The sequence below is a fragment of the Caloenas nicobarica genome, chromosome 1 (genome assembly GCF_036013445.1).
Source record: "Caloenas nicobarica isolate bCalNic1 chromosome 1, bCalNic1.hap1, whole genome shotgun sequence".
NCBI lineage: Eukaryota > Metazoa > Chordata > Aves > Columbiformes > Columbidae > Caloenas > Caloenas nicobarica.
The window spans coordinates 211,893,495-211,909,273 of record NC_088245.1 but is presented as its reverse complement, the minus strand read 5'-3'; the positions used below and the strand labels follow the sequence as shown (position 1 = coordinate 211,909,273).

Sequence of the window (15,779 nt, the reverse complement as noted above, 5' to 3'; positions counted from 1 at the left end):
GTCTCTTCTTGAACACTGTCAGGCCTGGGGCCGTGACACCTCCCTGGGGAGCCTGTTCCAGTGTCCAGCACCCTCTGGGTGAAGAACCTTTTCCTCATGTCCAACCTGAAGCTCCCCGGCACATCTTCCTGCCATTCCCTCGGGTTCTGTCGTTGGTCACTAAAGAGCTCGGCGCCTGCCCCTCCTGCTGCCCTTGTGAGGAAGCTGTAGACCCACACCCCTGCCCCTTGCACAGCGAAGGAAACCGCTCTAGGAGCTTCAGCCAGGCTCGGGCTGCCAGCACCACCGCGGTTCCTGCCTCCCGGCCCTTCGGCTGGCGGGCAGGGGCCGCTCCGCTCCTCATCGCTCCTCATCGCTCCTCAACCTCCTCAACCTCCTCAGCACCAACGGCCGCCAGACCCAAGCGCGGGAACGCGCTCGCGGCGCCTCGCGCTCCCCGCCCTCCCGCTCCTTTCGCCCCCTCAGCGGCGGCCCCGCGCATGCGCGCTCCCGCAGCCCCGCGGCCGGCTGAGGAGGAGGAGGAGGAGGAGGCGGTAACGGGGACGCTTCGCCTCACCCCGCCGCGGGGACGGAGCTTATTCTTTAAAGGCTTTCTCTTGTCAACGCAGGGGCCGCGCTATCGACTCGGCTGAGGAATTGGCTCCCGTTCCCCCGCGGGCAGGAATGGGAGCGGGGGCTCTCCCTCTCCTCGCAGGCTGAGGGGAGCGGGGAGCTCCGTCCGCCCTGCCGCGGAGGGGCTGAGGGAAGGCAGAGTCCACTTCATCCCCCTGCCGTGCCTCTTGTCCACCTTCCTTCTCCTCAGCCGTTCCCTGGCGGGGAGAGGAGTCCCGCAGCCTTCCCCCCCTGCCAGGCCGGGCTCCCCTGCCCTTTGCTCCGCGCCGAGCGGAGGGTGAGTCACGTCGAGCAGGTGGGGACACAAGCTGGTTCCTACCCCCAAGTGAAAGGCTGGTCGTTTTCCCTCTTTCTTTTCTTTCTCCTCACAGGTGGTGGGGCCAGACTGACGTGAACTCTTCAGCCTGCGCAACCCTCGCCATGGCCGTCGGTGGGCTTGGGGCTTCGCTCCTGCTCATGGCCGGCATCGTGGCGGCAGTGGGGCTGTGCCGGAGATTGACCCGCCGACGGCTGCGATCCCACCAGCGCCTCTACACTTTCTTTCTGGAGATGTTCAGCACCTTCCAGATTTGCGCCTGCACCAACGAGCTGTGCCTGCTGGGCACCGTGGAGCCCAGGCCGCACACGGCGCTCACGCTCACCTACGGTTTCACCGTCCTGCACGGCCTGACCCTGACCGGCAGCACCTGCAACCCCTGCGGCACCTTGCAGCCCATGTGGGGCGGCGGGATGTCCGTCGAGATGGGGGGACTCAAGATCGTCGCTCAGTTCGTGGCTGCGGCGCTCGCCAGGATGTTCATGCGCTTTATCTGGAGCCTGGAGATGACGGAGCCGCGTTTTGGAGCGCTCTCACAGGGCTGCGGCAACCCCATGCAGACCACGGAGGTGCAGGCGTTCTGCATAGAACTGCTCTTTTCTGTCGTTTTCCAGCTGACCGTCCTGCGAGTGGAAAGTGTTAATCCTAAATACAGAGTCCATTTGATTGCTCTTCTCATCACCATGCTGGTGTATGCAGGTTAGTCTTTTTTTTTTTCCTCTGTTCCTGCAATGAACTTGTAATACAAGATTATTTTTTAAACTTTTCTTAGAAGTGTTGAGATGCAAAATTCTTTTTCTTACATTACAAAAAAAAAGCAAGCATCAGGGAAAGTCTTTGGTCCTACATACGCAGAGTTCATTTGGAGTTCATATAAAGTTTGCCTGGTTAGATTCCAGGCAGGTGTAAGGTGAAGAGTTAAATGAGTTGTGAATTTAAAATGATGTCAAATCTACAAGTAAGTAGCATTAAGAGTTTCACAGAACACTGTTAAAACACCTCAGTGAGGGATTGTTTCATAATCAAACTCTGTATTGCGTGAGAGGTTTCCTACAATGTGCTCTGATTTTTAAGTGACGTTGGGAGGAAGCACCGCTGTCTGCATCAGGAAAAAATGCTGATTGTGCAGTGGCAGGGTACAGACCGGTAATATGGAAGTTCTGCGTTGAAATAATGCATAATTCATATCACTGCAGTTTATTTAACTATGTTAAATCCTTACATCAGAAGCAGGAATGGTTATTTGTAGAATGCATGCCAAAATGATAAAATAATACCTCGTGAAACCAAATCTAAAAAAAGGAAAAGGAAAAAAAATCAGTGTATTATGACATTTACAAGAGTCTCTTGTCTCTGTAATGCCCTGTGTGTCCATGTCCCTTCTCCTGTGTGTCACCTCATGCTTCCCACAGCTGGGCCACTGTCACCTGCGCAGCATCTCTGGACCAGTGAGGGGAGTCAGTCTGAGCTGCTTTCTGCTGATTGTATCAACAATCTCCCCAGGGAAGTGCCAGAGTTATGTCACTTGAGGACCCCACTGCAGAGACTGGGTTGTACTGGGAAGGAGATTCTATAGTACAGGGAGATGGGAAAGATGGTTACCGAGCTTCCTGCTTGTGCTGCAGACCCCATGACAGAGAAAGTCATCTAGGAAATGACCCAAGCCATTTTTGAGAGAGGGAGATCGCTCTCTTATCTGCAAATGTCTGGGATGTTACTGACATCTTGCCCAAAAGGTTTAGTGTATTATGCTATCTAACATAAAAGCATATAGTTGAAAATCCAACTGTACTTTATTCTGATGTATTAATGAAGAAACCTTCACTCATGAAGTTTAGCTGAAATTAGCTAAGACTTGAGAGGACAAAATAAGTCCATGGAGAATTTTGAGAATTAACTTAGCAATTTGAACTACTTTCTAAAATTATTTTTTGAAGGCAAAGGCAAGGTGGTAGTGGATTTTAGCACATTAAATATATTTCTGAATTGCTCAGGAAAAGTGTAGCCATAGATTATCTTCCCTCTTTTACAAGCATAGAAAGCTGGATTCCTGATTCTTAACATTCATTTCCTGCTTAGCAAATAGTCATATAAATTAAAATGTGTCACATTGTCTTTCTCTCTGCTAGTTCATACAAAGAACTCCTGCCCAGTGTCCTTGGCCAAGCTGGCCTCATATCTTTTTCTAGCAGGAGAAGGCTGTGTACCAAGTCCCCTTCCTTGTCATGAACTTGGACGTGTTATGACTTATCCAGTGTAATTGTTCTGCTTGTACTTCTAGGAAACATCTGACTCACTGCGCCCAGGCCTCTTTTCACATGCACAGTTTGTACTCTATTGTGTGCACAACACCCTGTGCTACCTGGACATTTTCCTTTCCATTTCTTTTAATCTAGAGTGAGGTCTACAGTAAAAATATATGTGCATTCCAGAGAGCAGATCCTGAACCTGTTTTTTTCCTCTCCTTAGTGGAAAATCTGATTCTTTCTTATTTAGTTTGCTATAAGCTTCTTGAGGTTTGCACTCTTTGCTGTACTCTTAGTTTCAGAAGGAGAGGTGGAAAGCCCGGTCCTCCCGCAGCAGCAGTCGTGAGTCCAGTGTTTACTGTGCACTCCGAAGGAGTGGATTGAAGCCTTCTGAAGTAGAAGAGGGCATAAAACCCAAGATTCCTATTGCTGAGCTGTTACACAAGCGTGGAGCAGGCTGCTGCTATTCATTTCTTTCTGTGATGAAGTCACAGGCTAGCACCGTAACAGATTTCTTTTTCAATAGAAGGTTAGAGGTTCAATAGAACCATAGAGGTTCTCAAACCTTTCTTGCTGCCTCTTTCCCTCTGCCCGCATCTACACACAAACTTTCCACAGGATATCCTCCATTCTCCCATCCCTCTATTTTGAGGGGTGCAGATTGGGACCCCTTTCCCATAGCCACTCGGCACCGCCTCCTGACAGCATGCCAAGCAGCTGAGCAAAGGGCCTGGTACGTCACCACAGCCTGTGTCTGGCGCCTATATACCAATGACAGAACCCCAGGGAATGGCAGGAAGATGTGCCAGGGGAGGTTTAGGTTGGACATTAGGAAAAGGTTCTTCACCCAGAGGGTGCTGGAGCACTGGAACAGGTTCCCCAGGGAGGTGTCACAGCCCCAACCCTGAGAGTGCTCAAGAAGAGACTGGACAATGTCCTCAGACACGCGGTGTGAACTGTGGGGTTGTCATATGCAGGGACAGGAATTGGACTCATTGGTCCCTTCCAACTCAGGACATTCTATGATTCTATATACGACCCGTGGCATATCCTGTGGGTCTCATGGTGTAACCGTAGCCACATGTGTCCAAGTCTGTTTTGAGAAAGGGTGGTTCGTACACGTAGAAGGAAGAGTGGCTTCCAAATGGGGGGTTATGGCTAGTGGCCTCTGGGCAACCAAGTTCTCTTACAGGCTTTGAAGATAGGCAGATGCTTAACTTAGCTGGGCTGGATCGTTCTCAGAAAATCTGCACCTCTTGGTTAACTGTTCCATGAGGAACTTGAGCAGCTCTTAAAGAGGAATGGATCTTTCTTGGTCACCCAGCACCAAAGGGCAGGGTACTCAGTGCAAATTTAGGCAAAGCAATGCTAATTTAGGCAAACTAGTAACATTCTTCCTTTTTCTTACAAAAATATCAAATAGTTCAGAATATTGTATGAATAATGTTTTTCAAACTTTCAGTTGACAGATACAGTGTTCTAGCTAGAAACTCAGGTGCATTTAATTTACAAAATAAAATTCATTATTGCTTTTTATGCTCTGCTTTTAGAAACCGAATCAATTGTGCCTTCAGGACCCATGCTTTTTAGAGTTACAAATGAATCAAAAATGTTAGAAAATACATCTCATACATAGTATATCATATTTCATTCCATGAATTATGTTCTACTATATGTTTGAAATCTGTATCCTGTAAGGAGGAGTATCTCTTACTCCGTATCAAACTTGATTTGGGTAAAATTTTGAAGGATAGCCATCTCCCTATGGTTTACACTCGTCTAAATGTATTGATACACATACAGGGCTCAAAAACATTAAGTTGTATTTATATTGTTTACTAACTTAAGTTAAAATAATTGTTGACAAGTCTCTGTTCTGCATACCCCATAAAAAGTACTTAGGTATACCATGCAATTTAGAGCAACAAATAACATTAGATTTTACAGTAGTTATTTTAAAAGCTACAAGCTGTTCCTTTAGTTTTTCTTCTACTTTTTCATAGTAAAAAAAAATATAAATTTACACAGACCAAGTTTTTATACTAGTGCATACTGTACACAAAAGCTCCAATACTGCATTCACTCAGTTTCTTCTGCTGAATAAAAGGAAAAAGAGAACGTTATGTCTTTGCATGTTAAGGGAATGATTCAGAAGCTAGAGATACAAACCATATACATGTTGGTAAACAGTATTTTTTTATATTTCCTTTGGGGAAATATTTAATTAGCAGAAGAAAAAAATATACCTTTTGAGGGCTTTTTAATTTACAGGCAATATTACAATTAAGTCAGAATTGTATGAAATTGGTTAGATGTTTCTGAGCCTAACATATCAATGTAAAATGAGATACATACTTTTAATCCTGATTTTCTTCCTAATTTTGGTTTTGCCTTTAGTAATTTCAAAAGTTAAAATCACTTTCTCACACATTGTGTGGAGCGCACATTACTTCACCTTTTTAAATTTTCATGTGTACAACATCAAAGATGTTCCACTTCTTCTGCCATAAGATTATTTATCTTTTCTAGTACACAAACTGAGATGTTTAATAAATATTTTTAAAGATTATAGTAGTGGCCCTGGCCTATGGTTGATGTTCCAGTAGTTATTAGTAATGAATATTGAAGAAATGCAGCAGTTAAAACTCTGTCTAATGCTTAATGTTCAGAAACAGCAACTGAGAGTGAAATTATACTCTTGAATGTGTGTTTGTGGATATAAAAGCAGAAGCGGTGAATTTATAAATAGATTAAAGCAAAGTAAATTATTGTAGATGGCTTTCCTGGCAACAGTGGAAGTTGTTAATGTGTCAGTGTGCAGAATAACAGACTGCACAGTAAATCTGAGTTGCTATTGAGAACAAGTGTAAAAACAGAGTCAACCGAGTAGGTGAACAAAGATTAAAACCTTCCCAAACTGTAATAACGGTAAAAGAAAAAATGAGTGTATAGAAAGAGAAATACAGCAGAAGAGAATGACAAAGACCTCACTAAAACTTTCTGTAAATGATTGAATGCTTGTAACAAATGAGTATTACAGCAGCATGGTTTTTGTATTAATACAAAGGGTAAGTTCAAAGCTTATGCTAGCTTATTTAGGAAAAATCAAGAATAAGCTTTAAGAAACCAAATAGACACAATTCTATAATATTTCATGCGAACAGATTAATAGATAGAACAGATATGGGTGGATAGTAACTGACAGTACAGAAATACAGAAAATTCTGCTGTAAGTAATGTTTATTCTGTAGGATTGCAAAGAGAGGAACAATATATGTCAGAATTAAATCACTTACCTTCAGGTTTGTCTGCAGTGTAATTACAGGTTTGTCTCCACAACGTAATATGTTCAGATCTAATTATTTAGAGAATGTTTAGGCAACCTCATTTACATCTGAAGTCAGAAGCAAGGAAAGATGCTTGGTTTTTTTAAGCTTCCTTTTTCAACAGAGTGGAGCGAGGGTTGCTTTTATTTTCTTTGAATAACATATAGCATGATTGTGAGTGCTTTTCCCCAAGTTTTTACGATATTATAATCTTAGTGTTCTAGAAATTGATATGATAATATTAGTGTTTTATTAAGAAAGTATAGAGGTCAGTTTAGCAAGAACAGCGCTTGACTATTTTTTCCATTATTCCTGCAGATGTGTTACATGCAGCGTGGGGATGTAAGAAAAGCTCAGTATTTCTTTAGTATTATTTGTGTAATTTCTGTCTCTTCTGAAAGCACAATACAGACTATTAGCAAAGCAGCTCATAGTTTTATCAGCAGAAACATTCAACATTAGCCAAACCCATCTCTACAAACAGTATTTGCTAGAAAGAGATAAAGGAAGTTATAGCCTATGCTTTGGATAATTTAAAACATTTTAGAACACAGATGAACAGTTAAACATATATTGTCTGGTAAATAACTAAAGAAGAGTTCATCTGTTCAAATGGTTTCTGCTAATGCATTTTATTGCAGAGTGTGCATTTCAATATTCATTTAAAATAAACATTAAGATAGTTTGATTTCATACTGTTTACATTTTATTGCAGGTGGAAATCTCACAGGAGCAATATTTAACCCAGCATTGGCTTTTTCATTGCATCCAAATTGTTTCTATGAGAAGTTTTTGAGTTATTCACTAGTATACTGGATAGCACCATCCTTAGGTAAGTTCTTAATACTTGATGTATTTGAGAAAGTTTTATTTAGTACATGGTTCAAAAAATGGCTATTCATTATTTGATAGCCTGCTCATTTTCCATTTTAAATAAAATCCAGAAAATAGTCAATTATGTGTAAAAGCCATTCAGAATCATGGTTTTGTGTTAAAAATGTAAGCTGTGTGTTTTAAATTTGTTTAATGCTCTGTAGAGCACCTGTAGCATTTTGTTTTGTGAATCAAGCATCTAATACTGAGTTTTAAACACCAGTTTTATTCACAAAATATCACCTACTGTGTTAGATAATATAACTGTTTAGTTTAGACATCACGTTCAAAGTCTAAGTACTTTTGGGACACGGTAAGCAAGATAATTTACCTACTAAAAAAAACCACAACAGCACAAATCTAAATGGAGGAAGGTTAGTGTTTAGCTTAGGGTTAACTAGTTAGTTATAAACCAACAGCTTTTACTCTGGAGTATGATCCTTTTGAAGCTGCCTGTTGTTTGAGACTTAAAATCCAGCCCATTCGAGGTGTGCTGCATATTCTCACACTGACCAAAGGCCCACTTACAGATTCTAGCAGAAAATTAAAAAGGAGAAAAGGTTACCTGAAAGTAATTATTAGCCTGATAAAGTTCAAAAAGAGAAACATATTGACCAGCATGCAGTTTCTGTCTTGCTTTGTGGCAGTGTGCAAGAGCATGGGGATGATTAATTAAAAAAAAAAAAAAAAAAACAACCCAGATGTTAGGGTAGGTGCTTAAAATATGCTTTCTCAATTATGACTATTGAATCTTTTATTTCTGTAGTGTCTAAACTTTGCAGTTCCCATTCTATGTTTTTCCCCCAATTACTGTTGGAAACAATCTGTTCTTAGTTTAAGAATAAGGAATACTTCTATTAGTAACTGGAATTTTTCTAACTTAAATTATGGTTTTAATTTGGAAGCTACTGATTTTTAACTTCTAGTTGTGTACAGATGAAAATGCTCCATGTAATACTGTCAGTTGTTTACAGGTAGTCCCTACAAATCTTGAGCTTTCTGCTTAGAGGGTAAATAAAGCAGCAGTCTGCTAATCCCGGGTTCTTTCATGACTGTTAATCTTATTAGAAGGTACAACAGTGATCAAGGTACAATAGTATGTGAAACGTACACAGGAAACATCTCAAAGGGCTCCAGTTACAACAAATAACTTATTTTTCTTGTTCAGGTTCATGTCTGTGCATGTTCTTTTTGCATTGACTCCGTTAAACATGGAGACAGAATTTTTAGTCTAAAATTCAATTTAATATAATTTCGTTAAATTATATATCCAAGCAGGATGACTGAACAATAGAGTAAGCTTGATAAAAGCCTGTGCACTGCTCCAGTTGGTAGCTAATAAAATGTTTTAAGCAAATCTGATGAGCATCATCAGTTCATCAGCATGATCAAATATCATTGATATTTCTCAGAATTCAGGTTTTGCTTTCTGGTATAGGGACTAATATCAACCTGATAACCGTTTTGACATTTTCTAGGTTGTAAGTACTTGGGATTTAATATTTTGGCAAGTGATGTAAAGAAACAGGAGGCATTCTGAAACACCATGTTCTACTTATTTAGCAAGATGCATCCTGCAGAACTGCTTTGCAGAAAGGCTTCAGGTGATTTTTGGCTTAAGAAAAGCAGCAGATATTAACTCAAATGGAACTGTGATTTGAGGAATTTAGAATGCGATTAGGGAGCGATGTTACATTTCTGTGCAAATTCATAAACAGCAGTTTATCATTAGTTAACATATAGAAAATACATACAGAATATATTGAATGCTGTCTCTTAATTTATGAGGGAAAAGGGACTCAACACGAAGCAATTGTAAAGATGTGAATACTTGAGACACATCACTTTTTGTGCTGTGTAACTACTGTAGCCAGTTTTGTTACATTCATTACAGGTCTCAGGTCTGTGGATCACCTGAAGGGCCAAGTAGTTAATTGGTGATATAAAGACCTCATTACAAAACAAGGGAAGCTTCATGGATACATATAGACCTTATCTTATAAATCAAGAGTTGTAAACAAATGTAAGGTGTCTGAGGTGGCGGTATCGAGGAGATAATTATATTTGAAAACTGAATTGATGAATGCAGGAGCACAGATCTACAAATCTAACATGAAATGAAATTTTTCTGCCACTTTCTGAAAATTATAGGATCTTTTTCTTCCAAAATTGGGCCAAATTACGAGGCATTTAGTAAAATGACCTGTTATGATAATAAGATCCTTGTGAAAAAACCCCTCTAAGCAGAGTCATAGAAGTAGATGATGAGGGAAGGGATATTTTAAATTTAGTTGTAAAAATCACTTTCAGAAGCCATATGTCACCAGAAGTACCATTTCAGACTTCCTAGGAACTGGCAGAGCTGTAGTGATAGGCTAATTTGACATCTCACTTTTCCCAGCATCAGCATCTTAGATGGTTAAATTACTTTGTTCTTGTTTTGGGGGATTCTTTTTGAAGTCTATTAATAGGGTGGGGGTTTTTTTGTGATTTGCTGTAATAACTACCATGTGTAGAACTATGGACTAGCATACCATGAAACTTGAAATTGCCTGTGCAAAGTGCAATATGATCTCATTTATGGGCACAGCAAATACCCATGAGGACAAGGAGGCTGAGACTGTTCTGTGTATAACAGATACCCTGATCTAGCCGAAAGCCACTTCTTAACTGTCAACTTTAGAACAATTTTCTTAGAAAGGACACATAGAAAAAAGAAGTAGATTGATTCTCACCTTCACAAGAAAGAGAGAAAGCAGAAGTTTTCTTTTAGGATAAGCAAATCTACTGGTGTTTTATGGTCTTGTATGAATATAATCTTGGAACTGTAGTTAAGAATTCATTTTTCAAAATGGCTTCACTGCTATTTTGGTGAAGGTGATTCTCCAGTAGCACTAAACCATCTAATTCCTGCAGTAAATATAGATGCCAGCAAGTGTTTGTGCCTTAGCATAGGCAGGTCTAAATTCTGCACTGTGAACACAAAAGCACTAAGTACCAGTGAAACAAAGACAGTTTCTGTTTTACTGCCAAAGGAATTCATGTTAATTGTCGAGGCAGGATTATAACACTAGTAATGATGGGGACTGAGCTAATGCTTCTCTTTCAGTACCAGCTTAGCATCCTGCTAGGTTTCTAACACTATAAAAGCAGAATCAATCGCCATTTCTTAGATCAGTTTTACCTAGAAAAGACTAATATTATAATAATTTCTGAGATTAGACTAATACTGTTCCTTAGAAGAAAATGTTTTTTACCATCAGGATGGAAAATAAATGCTGCAAAAGTCACTTAGCAGTAGATGTAAATGGAGGAGGTAAGCAAGGAAGAAGGCTACAGGTGAAGCTTTCACCTTTCTGCTCAGAGAAGGCATTCAGAGGTTTCCATCAAGTTCAGTACACTTAAACGTGGAGCTTCGCAAAGAAACAAGAATTGCAAGTCCACGTGCAGTGACTTGATCAGCATCACAGGGACTCAATAGCAAAGGGTTTCAACAAACAGAAATCTCCTCCTCCCAGACCCCGGTTCTCTGAGGGGTTTCCAGCCATGCAGGCATCATCTGCCAGAGCAACTCTCATGCAGTAAGTGGGTGCAATCCAGGAATTTGCTAGACAACTGTCACTAATCCAGTCTAATTCAAATACTAAAGGGCCAGTGAGCGGTAATCCTGTACTTGACCTGCTCACAAACAGGAAGGAACTCGTGGTGAATGTGGCCACTTGGGCTGTAGTCCTCATGAGAGTTCAGGGTCCAGAGGAGGACTGGGAAAGTGAAAAGCAGAGATGTTTGGACTTTAGACTTCAGGAGAACAACATTCTGCTTACATAGGGAATTGCTAGGTAAGTAGTAATTCCCTTGGAAGCTGCCTCAAATGGGAGAACTATCTCATGGAAAGGTGATTTTTCATAAAGGCTTACTGAGCTCAGTAACACATTTTGGTGTGCAGGAACTGGTGTGTAGTTAGACTGGGAATTTTGACACAAAGCTGGCTAGACAAAAAAGCTTCCCTCTGTACAAAGGAGCACACGTGAGAGGTAGAAACAGGGACAGGCAGCCAAGGAGGAGGATAAAAGCTTTGCACGTGTACTTAGGACCAAATCAGGAAAGTCAAAGCTGAGCTGGAACTAAGACTAGGGACATCCAGGGTTACAAATATACTAATAAGAAAAAAAGTCCAGAGAAAATGTGGGTCCGTTGGTGGATGGGAGAAAGAACCTAGTGATGGGTGACATGGAAAAGGCTGAGGAACTCTTCCCCACACCACCTCAGTGTTCCCAAGCAAAACTCTGTAAAACACTAAGTCTTTGGAAACGGGACAATAAACAGTGAGGGAACAACAGGGTAGGAAGGACAGAGAAGCTGGCTGAATGCAAATCCATTTGCTCTACTGGGATTCACCTAAAAATGCTGATAGAGCTGGGTGATGTTATTGTTGTCCATTATTTATGGGACCTTACAGCAGCGGGAGGAGCTTCCTGACAATTGGAAACATGCCAATACTGTGCCTGCTTTTAAGGAAGAGGAGGAGGAGGAGAAAGGGAAGCCAAGAAACTAGTTGGGTTCACCTCAATCACAGGGAAGATGGTGGAGTATCTCATCTTGGAATCCATTTCCAATCATTTAAAAACCAGAAAGGTAATCGGGAACGGTCAGCACAGATTCAGTGAGGGCAATCCATGCTCAGCCAGCTTGTGTTCTGTGATTAAATGAATGTCTATAGGATGTCATATACCTTCACTTTAATAAGGCTTTTGACACCATCTCCCACAGCATTCTTGGTTCAAAGTCAAAAAAGCAGGGGTCACACAAAAAGGCTGTTAGATGGCGTAAAAATTGGCCGAACCACTGCCCTCAAAATGTAATAATCAATGGGTTGACGTCTGGTTGATTGATGGCCAGTAACATGCAGAGTTATCCTGGTGTCAGTGCTGGAGTTGATATTCCTCAGGACGTTCAACAGTGGCCTGAATGCAAGTTTGTTACAAGGGTTTGCTCTCTCTGCAAGTACATGATTCAGAGAATTGAGGGCAGCAGAACTGGGGACATTGTCTCCCTCTACTCAACACTTGTGAGGTGGCATCTGGAACACATCTGGTCTAGAGTCCCCCAGTTCAAGAGGAACATAGAGAAAAGAGAGGGTCCAGCAGAGGACTGCCAAGGTGGTGAAGACCCTCGAGTACCCATCTGTGAGGAGAGGACGAGGGGACTGGACTTAAGCTGACAAAGATGAGGTGAAAAGGTGATTCAAGAGCAGTCAATGGTTATTTGAAGAGTTTTTACAAAGTTGGTGGAGGTGAACTCTGCTGGGTATTGGTAGACAATGTAACAACAGCAAGGCCATAGTTGTGGCCTGTGAGGTCCAGATTAGACTCCAGGAATAATTCCAGAAGGGAAAAGCAACACTAGAAGAAGTTACGTGGAGAAATGCTACAGTCTCCATCTGTGGAGGTTTCTTGGGACACTGACCTATACAGCACGGGCAATAGTCCTGCACTGAGTGGGAGGCTGGACTAGAGACCCCTTCCAGTAAGCATTTTTGTGATCTAGGAAACTTCATAAAATACAAGCTATGGGTGAGGAACGCTCTCAGCCAGAATCACCTTCTGAAATGGAATATACTGATTTTTTTTCCCAGGAGGAATTAAAAAAAAAAGAAAAAAGTGGTCTTAATACACTGTATTTAGGCGCCATTCTCATGCAGAACATAAAATCTCTATCTAACTTTACCATTTTTCAGCTTCAGAATAAACCCTAATCTAGAATGATATTCAAACAAACAAAACAACCCCACTCCTATATGCGTTTGCAGTGCCTACAACCGATGCGGTTATCAAAACAGGCACTGGTAGCAAACTCTGCCTTATCTGATCAGCTGAGGAATGGAAGTTTAGTTCCTGGTTCTGTCATTTGTACATCCAGTTCCATAGAATTCTGTGATTCTAAAGAAAAGAGGCCTGATGCAGCCACAGGAAGGTGCACATGTTGGATTCACCTGGTCAAACTGCTCTGGCTTTGGCTTGGCTTATACAGACCAGAATTAAAACATTAAATATCCAAAGAAAAGCTACGTTATCGACTCATAAGTATCACTTGCATGGTCTCTTGGAGGTTTCTTTGTGAAAATGATTGTGTTTGCAAAAAATCCTAACTGCCTTTAGCCCTTTCAACAGAAAATTCCATTTTTATGCAATCCCTGCTCTATTGTATGTTAGATGTTCCAATACTTGAATATAACATTTCTTTTCAATACTGGTACTGTGTCCTTGTCCAGTTCATTTAAACAAAGGTCTTTTCTGTAATTTCTGTTTTCAGGTACAATACTTGTGGCTTTTATATGGGATGAAATCCTTCCTCGGATATCCTGAGACATCAAATTCTGAAATCAGTAGTACACTGAAAAATACTTTCAGCACCTGCAGACATGAAGCTTTCAGAAAATGGTTGACATCAACTCCTATGCCACCTTTCAGTTGTATTTTCAGATTTCATGTTTGAAATACTTGACTTACAGCTTTATATTCAGAAACTTTCTTTGTAATAGCGTATTGGGATTTTGAGAGCACCTGCCAACACTTTCAATTAAGCCAGATGAATGTGAAGGATTGTTAAAACATTGAAACTTTGTCACTTTAGCCATAAGTGCCATTTGCTGACCTTTATTACAACAGCATGCAAAACTAATTTTAGAGAAATACCCAGTCCTTTCAAGGTTTGATTTTTTTTTCTGGGATTTCTTCCTATAGAAGGCACCTGCAAAAAGGGAGCTGAAGATTTCATTCCTATAGTGACCTCATCATATTCCTACTTGCAATATACATTCCTCTGAGAGGAAGAAAGGCTACACTGCTCCCTAGAAGAGTCTCCACAGCTCGATTCTAGAGGTACCCTACACCTAAAATAAAAATCTGTAGGACCAGCGTTGTTTTAATAATACCCAAGCGCAGGTAAGTAACCCCTCGCTGCCTTTTGGGAAGGCTCTGCCCCATCCTGTCCCAGCATAGTCTGTTGAATGTATATCTCGGTTGGGAAGAGCGGTAATAAAGTGCCAGAAAAATTCTGCAGACGCACACATTAAGGTGTATTTTAGACAAAAAAAAAAAAAACAACTCCTACTTTATCTGAGATTACTGCTGCCTCGTCACATAGTAGAACAGACATTATATATAGGGATGAATCATGTAGAACATGATTTTTTTTTTCTTGATTTCATGTAAATCTTATGAGATATTTTTCTTGAAATAAATGAACAGAAGAGAAAAAATAAAAAAGCTAAAAACATGGGAAAGCTACATACCCAAACTGGCACAAAGACACCCTTTATGGTCTCAGCTGAGAACACCACCGACAGGTACCATCCTCCGAAGTTCTGTTTCTAGGATGAGGTTTCCTCTTAATTTTTATATATGCCCAAAACTATTTTTCAAATTTAAGACTAAATTCAGTTTTTCACTCTATAGTTACTAGGTGTGAAAGGAGAGATGGTTACAAATTCTACAAAAAGCTCAGTTAGCAGGACCCTCGTTACCCAAGTCACCTTGCAGACCATTTTCTAAGAGGAAGGGAGGGAATCAAACAGGGTTTTTTGCACAGTAAAATTATGAACAGAGTCTCAAACAGCTATTGTTGTCAGCTATCTTTTTTGCAAGAGTTTGGGAAGTAAATATTTTCATGTAATTTCTTACCAGTTGCAATAAAACCTTTCTTATTTTAGTTTTCCAAGGTACACTTAAGATTATAATGCAAAACAAAATCAACTGTTTGGACATACTTTTCATAAAAGAGAGTCTTAATCCATGACCCTGTATTCACTCATTAAAATAAAAAGGAAAAGAAAAAATAGCTTGCTAATACATTGAAGAGGACTAGAACTGCTGGGTTATCGTTCAGCAGTATTTTGAGCCCGTGAGGCCCACAGGTTAAAGGTCTCAAAAATAAACCTCAAAGAGCATAAAAACAGGCGGCTGGAGAAAAGAGAAAGCAGAGATAGAAACCTACGGGAAGCCAAGATTTGTTAGATGAGCGGGCCTACTTCCATGTCATTTTCGACAGCCTGCAGAAGCAAAGTCCATAAAGCAAAGAGGTCAGATCTGACTTCTGGATGTCTACATTGTTTATTTTGGCATCATATCAGTTTAAAAAAACCTGATACAAATCTGGGTGATTAAGTAGTTGCTCTATTTATAGCCACTAGAAGCAGAATTTTAAAAAAATCACTAAGAAATGGACAAACCTTAAATTGGCTGAATTAAGGCAAAACAAAAGCAAAAAAAAAAAAGGCACAAAGAATGAAAACTAAGTTAGGAGGTGAAGAATTTAACTGGGTTTAGTAGTACAAAAAAAAAAAAATATTTTTACCTTAAAAGTAATGAATGCTTATGAAGCATAAGCGTTCCCAGAACACTTACA

At 40.8% G+C, this 15,779-nt stretch overlaps 1 protein-coding gene across 1 annotated transcript; it reads left to right on the top strand.

Moving 5' to 3' along the window:
- Window positions 1-682: 682 nt before the first annotated feature.
- AQP11 (aquaporin 11) lies at window positions 683-13,831 on the top strand. The gene is made up of 4 exons (XM_065658261.1): window positions 683-889; window positions 984-1,627; window positions 7,216-7,332; window positions 13,686-13,831. Exons 2-4 carry the CDS (start codon window positions 1,033-1,035, stop codon window positions 13,736-13,738), a joined length of 765 nt encoding a protein of 254 aa, XP_065514333.1. The 5' UTR covers window positions 683-889; window positions 984-1,032; the 3' UTR covers window positions 13,739-13,831.
- The last annotated feature ends 1,948 nt before the right edge of the window (window positions 13,832-15,779 follow it).